This window comes from Neltuma alba, unplaced genomic scaffold, assembly GCF_004799145.2.
Source record: "Neltuma alba isolate B1F8T4 unplaced genomic scaffold, ASM479914v2 tig00004741_pilon, whole genome shotgun sequence".
Classification (NCBI taxonomy): domain Eukaryota; kingdom Viridiplantae; phylum Streptophyta; class Magnoliopsida; order Fabales; family Fabaceae; genus Neltuma; species Neltuma alba.
In genome coordinates, this window is record NW_021633843.1 from 3,522 (window position 1) to 13,451 (window position 9,930).

General features: G+C 30.1%; 1 protein-coding gene across 2 annotated transcripts; it reads left to right on the forward strand.

The window, feature by feature from the left end:
• Window positions 1-1,796: 1,796 nt before the first annotated feature.
• Window positions 1,797-8,971, forward strand: LOC114745631 (putative receptor-like protein kinase At3g47110). Of its 2 annotated transcripts, none has more exons than XM_028933790.1 (6): window positions 1,797-2,495; window positions 3,193-3,558; window positions 4,614-4,760; window positions 5,698-5,916; window positions 6,427-8,181; window positions 8,453-8,971. In XM_028933790.1, exons 1-6 carry the CDS (start codon window positions 1,802-1,804, stop codon window positions 8,809-8,811), a joined length of 3,540 nt encoding a protein of 1,179 aa, XP_028789623.1. In that variant the 5' UTR covers window positions 1,797-1,801; the 3' UTR covers window positions 8,812-8,971. The 2 variants fall into 2 exon arrangements, with proteins under 2 accessions (XP_028789623.1, XP_028789624.1); XM_028933791.1 differs by having other exon boundaries at window positions 3,193-3,336.
• The last annotated feature ends 959 nt before the right edge of the window (window positions 8,972-9,930 follow it).

A 9,930-nucleotide genomic window follows, 5' to 3' on the forward strand; every position in this document is an offset into this window, starting at 1 on the left:
TTAATTAATAACTATTGTTTCTTCGGTGATGGAATCTTTAGTTCTTCTTTTCAAAAGTTCAAAAATTCTTGTCTTCCCAACCATTTTTCTAATACGCAACTTCGTCGACACGGACTTGACCTTTCCATTCAAAAGAGCGGAGTGCTGAGTTTTTGTTTTTTGGTCAAAAGTGGAGTGCTGAGTTATTGGGGGCATCCACAATAAATTATTTATAAATGAGTATAAGTAATTGTTTTATTTTTTTTATGAATAAATTATTGTTCATTTCTTCCTACTATACATTAAAAACATGCACAAGGTATACAAATTAATCAATTTAATATTTACTCAATATATACTAAATTTCTATATCCCTATTATTAAAACCTATCTTTTCCTCTTCTTCCTTTCATATAGTTTCATTATTCTTTTGTGAAATCTAGTTGTTGTCAAATTGACGATGACTATGTAACCCAAAAAAAAAATTGACGGTAGCTATGAGGTCTTCTGAAAACTCAAACGTGCCACTCCACGAGACTTTATTTGTTCACACCCTGAGTGAACATATAGGCTATTCAATACCGGTCCGGTCTCTATTATAAATTACTTGTAGCCCTTTCTCATCTACCAAAAAATATATTAAATATGTCTCAAATTAATAAAATTTTTCAAATTTATTTTTATTAATTTTTTATATTTACAAATAATTCGCATATTTCTCTTCTCTTTCTTTTTTTCAATAGAAATTAAATTGGAGTAAAATTGAAAAACTATCATTAGTAACTCTTCAAGAGATATATTTGAAACCACACTTGTTTTGGAAGTAAAATTATACAACATGCAATTTTTACGAGTTTGTTTGATGTTGATATTGATTTCTTAATACAGTTCAAATAATTTTCCTCTTACTAGATTATATTAAATTGGATCAAATCGGCTTATGAGTTTATACATCAGTCTTCAGGACTCATTTTGATTTATGGCATCTAAGTTCTTACTACCTCCAGTCCTTAGTATAAGACCTCATTTAACTTTTATTTCCTTAATCTCTTCAATTAGTTAACTAGCTCTTATAATTAGGACCAGAGGTATTACTATAGATAATATAGAGTAAATAAAAATACCACAGCGATTAATAAAATACTGCAGAATTTTTTTCTAAAATGGTGATGAAAATCTAATATTAATAGTACATATTAGTTCTTTTATTCAAAAAATAGTACATATTACTTTCGCATTTCCAACAATTCAATCCTTTCAGATCTTACCCAAAACTTTGATTTTTCCACCATCATTCTTCATAGTTTGAAGCAATGGCAAGGTTAATATAGTTTGATGACTCAAAAATAACAATAAAATAAATAAACATAGAAAAGACTTAATTGCAAATCGATTAACTATTGAAGAAAAGAAAATCCAAGATGCTGATTGATCAATGGCCACCAATTAGGATTGGATTAAGTTGTGCAAGTACTTGAATCTTTCATGATGAGTCAATGGTTTTACTAATGAGATTGCAATATATATGTACTGTTGAAATTCAAATATTGTCAATAAGTGATTGGTTATACTTAATTTCATTAATTGAGTTTCCATTATAAGGAAATTGTTGAGTGATTTATAATTTATTTTCTTAAAAAACAATTAGATTGTCAAGTAAAAAGTTTTTATTTATTATTTGAAAGTTAGTAATTAATCACAATCATGCAATTTGGAATTGAGTTTACACGCCTTGACTTTGAATTGGAATTGGAGAGGTATAAAACGCCATGGGTGTTAATTTCTTGATGCACTAAACTTGCAAACTTGATAAGCGTGATATATGCTAAACATGGGAAAACCTCCTGCCTTTGTTTTCCTCTTCTTACTTCATTGCTTCATAGCCTCTTTAGCTTGGAGTAAAACAAACATCACCACAGACAAATATGCACTTCTTGCTCTTAAATCCTCTATCACTTTTGATCCGTACAATTTTTTAGCTAATTGGTTGGTCTCTTCTTCTCCATGCAGTTGGGTTGGAGTGAGTTGCAGTATCCGCCATGGAAGGATCCATTCCTTGAATCTCAGTAAGATTGGATTGAAGGGCATCATAACTCCACAGTTGGGAAATCTCTCATTCCTTGTTGAACTTGATCTTAGTAAGAACAATTTTCATGGTCAAATACCAAAGGAGTTAGTTCAATTACGTAGATTGAGAGTACTCAACTTGAGTTTTAATGAATTGGATGGGAAAATTCCAACTTGGATGGGGGATTTATCAAGATTGCAACACTTGAGTCTTGGCAATAATAGTCTTACTGGATTCGTTCCAACATCTGTTTGCAACTTGTCAAGGTTACATGTCTTGGATTTGAGTATTAATTTAATTGAAGGGAGTATTCCACGTGAGGTGGGAAGACTCAAGAACTTGAGGACTTTATCACTTGTGGGTAACAACCTTTCAGGAACCATTCCTCAGACAATTTGCAACTTATCTTCACTTGAATTATTAGACTTGTCTTATAACTCTCTTTCAGGTATGTCTTGAAAAATTTCTTATTAGATCTATATTTGTTTTTGATCCGACAAGTAGATTGATTAGCATGATATAATCCATTTATTGATTAAGGACAATGAATGCAATTTCTTTTTGAATTCTAGGCAGCTTATTTTCTTTAATTTTTTGAATGAAAATTAATTTGCAAGTTCTTAGGATTTACCTCAATTTCAAATTAGTTGTCCATAGTTTATTTTGTTTAAACTGAAACCTGATAATTTAATCCATTATTTCACACTATTTTAACACCCATGCATTTCAATAAAGGGTTAACGTACATCCAGACATGTTCTCGAGTGTATCCGGTGCTCTAAGTGCTTTTTAATCCCTCTAGCATCCTGAAATATTTTTCAGGTACGTCCATCACTTTGAAGTATTTTTTGGCTTTAGTGTTGGATACACCAAAAAATATTTTATGGTGCCAGACACACCTAAACAATACTTAAGGGTACTAGATGCTCCAAAAATACTTTACAGTGTTGGCCCACTTGAAAAATACTTTATGGCACTTGTCTAATTAGATTGGAAGGATCATGGGTATTTGAAAATTAAAAGTAAGCCTAAAATATGTAAATGTTCTCTGATACATATTAACTTATGGAAGTTAATTGAAATTAAATTATATGCAAGCTATAAAGTTGATATATTGACATTTCGTTTGTTTTTGATATTTCAAGGAGGCGTTCCTATTGACATTGGCAATCTTCCATCATTGTGGATCATGGACCTTTCATTCAATCAGTTTTCTGGTTCTATACCATCTTCAATATTTAATAGTTCTATGCTTCAGGTCATTAATCTTGGTGCAAATAACTTCTCTGGTAATCTCCCAATAAATTTATGCTTTGGGCTTCCAAAAGTTGAAGTTCTTTATCTATTTGAAAATGACTTGTCTGGTGAACTGCCCCCCATATGGCATCAGTGCAAAGAATTAGTAGATCTAGAATTAAGCAGAAACGATTTCAATAGAGGAGTCATACCAAGTGACTTTGCAAATTTGACCAACCTCCAATATTTATATCTTGAGGACACCAACTTGGAAGGTATGAGTTTTAATTATATCCGTATGTTTTAGTTGTTTATCTTAAGTTATTTTATTTTGATTGCTGATCTTCTTCAAGTTAAGTTGATGTTCATAAATTCTAGTAGTAATAATGGCAATTCTATTGATAGAGAAAAACATAACAAGTAACTACTTGAGCCCCAAAAAAAACATGCAAGTCAGATGTAAATTGGCTATAAATTAGATTTTTTTTTAAAAACCCGAAAGTGAAAATGATGTGTAAGAATAAATAGCAGTAAGAATGAGGCAAATATGTACTAATCAACTGAAAAGCATGACTATAGAATACGGGGGACAACTAACAAGATGATGTAATTATTTTTCTTAGGATATCCGACAATTTCCATGAAAAATAGATCAATAAAAAAATGTACTTAAATGGATTAATAAAAGAGTAAGAAAATGTTTTCTTTGGCAAATTTAATCAATTTATTGAAATGTTTTGTCAGTGTATATGTATACCACTACATGCTTTACCACTATAGTAAACATCTTAATTAACCAGTGAAATATCTTGGTTCCTTTGGAAAAATATGTACAAAAATATGGGGGAAAATGTCCAAAAGAAGTATAGAATTTTATTAGATGGACCCGGATCCAACAAAAGTCAGTCCGAAGGGATGTTATGCAAAATAAGTCAAGTTAATTAGTAGGAATATAATTCACAGGCACTAGCACACCAATTCTTATATCGGTCGTATTTATTATTAGATTAGATTTTTAGTGAATTAAGTATATCTTAGATTTTTTTTCCTATCAGAACAGTTTAAGCCAACTTACCTCAAGGCTATATATCTTTAATTTATCTTTTAATTAGTCGATGTGTGACTTAATATATTATAATAGCATTATCCTATTTTCAAATGAAATTAATTAATATGACTTCATATTTTTCACTCTATAAGTCTATGTTATGTTTTGCTCTTTTCTTGGCATCTATATCTATTCAAAAGTCAATGTCAGTCATGCATCTATTAGTTCCCTTAATTTAAAGTAATATAGTTTATACAGTTGTTCACTTTTAATTTTGAGCAGGTGAAATTCCAGCATCTCTCTTCAGCAATATTTCTTCTTTAATAGAAGTATCTTTGGAGGAAAACAACTTAAATGGATCTCTCCCAGCATCACTTGGCAATAAAACACTGCTCAATTTCTTATTTCTACAATTCAATTCCTTCACAGGTATGTTCAATAATCTACCGTCCATTGATTTTGTGATTTAAGGAAGTTCCGCTTATTAGTTATTTATTTATTTGAGTGTGGGAGAAAGCAAAGTTTCTCCTATGTTATCTCAAAAATTCTAACTCAATATAAAAGTAATTAAAAACTTCAGTATACTTGTTTTTAATTTTTTAAAAAGTTCATTATACTTATTTTATAATAAAATTAAAAACCTTAGTATGCTTGTATTCATCCGGTCCAATTTATAAAGCAGTTTAAACATGTCTCACCAGAATCAAGAAAAATCTTAATTTCATTAACTTTGCTATCTTAAAATTTAATAACTTTCAATTTTACCTATTTTTTTAAAACTTTATTCATGTTTAATATATATACTTTTCAAAATATAACAGTTAAATAACAACAAATAAATTGGAAGTAAAATTATATGTTCATATAATAAATTTAATCAAGTAACTTATATCAATAACAAAAAAATATTCTTAGTCTCTGCCCTTTAAATAGAACCAGAAATATGTTTGTGTGTCTTCTAATAGAGTCCGTTTTCATAATCAATTATCATTTAAAAAGATCAGGTCCTGTTTGTCTTTAAAAAAAAAAAAGTCGGCTTTCAATTATTTAAAGGATTGATAGTTGTATAACTTAGCTCATCATAAAACCTTTACACAATGGGGGAGTACTTTTAAGAAAGTGATTGTTTTAAAAAAAGCTTATTCAAGTGGCTTATCAAAATAGGCTGAAAATAGTTTTTTAAAGTATTATATTAAAAAGTTAAACAAACAATTAAAAACAAGCAAATCCCTGATGTTAAGCTTGATTAAAATCATTTTCTAATTTTAAACAAATTAGCTCTTAATCAAAGTGATAATTAAGAAAAATTATTCATAGATTGCGTCTCTCTCTCTCTTTCTCTCTCTCTGTTTTTTTTAAAATACAGGTGAAATTCCTCAGTCTCTTTTCAACATGCCTTCTATAAGAGAGTTTAGCCTTGGCATCAACCAATTATCTGGTACTTTGCCTGAACATCTGTGCTATGGACTCCCTTTACTTGAAGTCTTTGCGGTTGTTTCAAATCAATTAGAAGGAAACATTCCAAAATCAATAAGCAACTGCACATTTATGAAAGGATTATCCATGGGTGGCAACTTTTTTACAGGTATAACCTTATCCAATACACATATAGTACACACCTATTTCTTAACGTACATGTAATTAATTAAATAAATTAAGATTTTCCAAAAAGTAGTCAACTATTTTAAGCTTACCAAAATATGGTTAGTTTATGTAGTATTAAACGATTCATTCATATATACTATATATATATATGTATGTATATACTCCCATTGGTTCTGAATGCATGAGCCAGATAACTTATTATTTGCATATATTAAGAAAATTAGTTTAAGTTAATTATTTATAAGTTGATTTCTCTAAAATATCACTTTTGATCATTTGCATTAAAAACCGATTTCTTGAGAAAAAATTATAAATTTGAAGATAAGACAGATTGCGATTGTATATTTAAAATCAAAACAAACCCTTTTATCACCTCTTACATTTAAAACCAAAGAGAATAGTATACAAAAAGCATTTCTTATATTTTATTCTTTTTGCAAGTCCATTCCTTTTTAGAAATATTAGCATATATCAGTGTTTCTTTTTTCAGGTTCTATACCCAAAGACATTGGCAATCTTGATAAACTTGAACAATTAGATTTGTCCACGAATCATTTAAGCGGACATATTCCTTCTAATATATTCAACATCTCAGCAATACAGCGACTGTACCTTGGGTTTAATTTCTTCTCCGGCCTTCTCCCATCATATTTAGGAAGTGGCCTTCCGAACCTGAAAGATTTTAGTGTGGAAGTGAACGAACTTTCTGGACAAATTCCAAAAAGCATAGTAAATGCTTCTAAACTCTATAAGTTATTTTTAAATGGGAATAAATTTAATGGAGAAGTACCCAATGTTATTGGGAATTTAACCAACTTGGTGGCATTATATCTGGGAGAGAATGATTTGAATGGGTTGATTCCTCCAACAGTTAACAAATTACAAAGCCTTCAACTTTTTGATGTCAGTAACAACAAAATGCAAGGGTCCATTGTCGAAGAACTTTGCCAAGTAAAAAGGTTGAATGTGTTGTATTTGGCTAATAACATGTTTTCAGGAACAATTCCAAGGTGCCTTGACAATCTTTCTAGTTTGCAAAAGTTGGACTTCAGCTCTAACAAATTGACTTCCCATATTCCCTCTTCTCTTTGGAATCTCAAAAATATTTTGGTCTTAGACTTATCTTCCAATGCAATTAGTGGAAGAATTCCACCTGAGGTGTCCAACTTGAGATCACTTGTAGAATTGAACTTGTCAAGAAATCAAATTTCAGGAAACATTCCTATAACGATAGGAGGCTTACAGAGCTTGCAAAACTTATCGTTGGCTCATAATAATTTACAAGGTTCTATACCAGAATCTTTTGGTGACATGTTAAGCATTGAGTTTTTAGATCTTTCTCAAAATTATTTGTCTAGTGAGATTCCAAAGTCATTAGAGTCACTTTCCCATTTGAAATACATTAATCTTTCCTACAATTTATTGCATGGAGAAATTCCATATGGTGGGCCTTTTAAAAATTTTAGAGCAGAATCTTTTGTTATGAATAAAGATCTTTGTGGGAAGCCCCAATTAGGAGTCCATCCATGTATTATAAGAGAGAAGCACAGGTCAGCTAAAATGATGCTTTTGATCAAATATTTATTGCCTATCATGGTCGCAATCATTTTGGTCGGTTCTTGCATAGTGTTTGTCAAGTGTAGGAAGCATCAGGTGGGTGAAAGGACCAATGGGGATTTCTTACATTTGGACCCACGCAGGATATCCTATTATGAACTTTTGCAAGGAACAAATAGATTTGATGAGAGTAATATTCTTGGTAAGGGAAGTTTTGGGTCTGTGTACCAAGCAATTCTTTCAAGTGGAAAAATAGTTGCTGTGAAAGTTTTCAACTTGGACTTGGAAGAAGCATTAAGGAGTTTTGATGTTGAATGTACTACGCTATGCAATTTACGTCATCGCAATCTTATTAAGATCATTAGCAGTTGCTCAAATAATGATTTCAAATCTCTAATAATGGAATTTATGCCAAATGGGAGTCTTGATAGATGGTTGTACTCCTATAACTATTGTTTAGACATCTTGCAAAGGTTAGACATAATGATTGATGTGGCATCTGCACTTGAGTATCTTCATCATGGTTCTTCTTCACCAGTGGTTCATTGCGATGTGAAGCCGAGCAATGTTTTGTTGGATAACAATATGGTAGCGCATCTCAGTGATTTTGGAATTGCCAAATTGTTGGGCTTTGGGCAATCAGAGATTTTTACCAGAACTTTGGCTACATTTGGTTATATGGCACCAGGTGATGATTTGGTAATCTTATTATGTTTTATATTTCTTTTTTCAAGTTCTCTTATACCTTCACCAAAAAAAATGTTCTCACACATTCACACACATACACATCCTATAAGAAACTATATTTTGTTACTCGATTCCTCCTGATGAATATATATACACACTTTTCAACATTCCATGATTTATATTAATGATAAACATTCACAATGTTTTAACAAAAAGTCTTTCTTTTCTTTGACATAATTGCTATTTTACTTGGCATTCAAATTGGCATGCAGAGTATGGATCAAAAGGAGCTGTTTCTGTTAAAGGAGACATATATAGTTTTGGTATTTTGCTTATGGAAACACTCACAAGAAAAAAGCCAACAGATGAAATGTTTGGTCAAGGCTTAAATTTAAAAGATTGGATTGGCGAATCAATACCACATTCAATCATCAGTATTTTAGATGACAATCTGCTGGATAGACACAATCCAAATATTGGTAACATATTACCACATATTTCATCAATTTTTGAATTAGCCTTAAACTGTTGCATTGATGTACCTGAGGCACGACTTGATATGACAGATATTGTGGCTTCATTGGAAAAAATAAGGTCACGTCTATGCAAAGTGTTAGGCACCAGCCATTAGGTGAATGACTGTTAAAATCAAATTTTAGTTATTACCATTTCATCAGCCTTTTGGCTTGTCTTATTTGTAGAACATCTCGTGAAATGGAGGGGGTGATATTTGAGATTTCAGATCTTGTGTAATTATTTGGGTTTTTGGATATCTTCATGTTATTTGTTTTTATTTTGCGTCAAATTTACATTTAAATAATAAGATCATGGTGTCCTTTTATTATTATTATTTTTAAAGACAACTATACAAAGCTTGGGAATTTGTTTTCCTACTTTCCAATTTCGCCATTGCAAAACATTTAGAAATAAATGGTTTTCTTAGTTAATGAAGCGAAGCTTGCCTTGGATTTTTTATCTTTCCTCTTCTATCCTCTGCTTATGTTTTTGTAAACCTCAAACTTTAATTTACTTTAAACCCTGATCAAATGTTGATTATGTAACAAAAAAATAATAAAGAATCTAAATTTAAATAATTACCTGAGCCCATTGGGCACTACTGCATTGAATAGTATTGTTTAGTTTTAAAGAGAAGAAGGAAGAGTCAACATTTAAATGTTTTATAAATGCTTTAATTTTTAATGTTTTTTAAATATCTAACTCTTTAAATACTTATATTTTAAAATATAGAAATATTTATATTAAAGAATTAAATTTAGAGCATTCTTGGTCAGTATTCAATTGTAGAGTCATTGTTTAAATTTTCTGAATCAGTACTTTTCTCTAAATGAGACTAAAGGTATTAAAGCTAAAGACTAAAAATACACCTTTTAAGCTTAGGGGTTTAAACTGAAAGTTGAGATAAATTTAAAGGATGAAATCTAACTTTAACATAAATATAAAATATCAATCCATTTTGCCTTCCATATTTATAATTTTGGATAAAGTGTACATTTCAAAATTTAAGTTTACATTAAGTATTAATTTAATCATTTAAATTTAAGAAGTATGTATTTAGCCCCCTTAAACATAATACCATGAAAAATACTAAGTCAGTGATTTCAAAATGACGACTCAGCATTTAAATACCAACACATTAATTTTAATTTAAAATTTATAAATTAAAGAATATTTAAATTAACATAAAAGTTATTCAAACATAATTATTTCCTATGCCTGACTTTTTAAACAT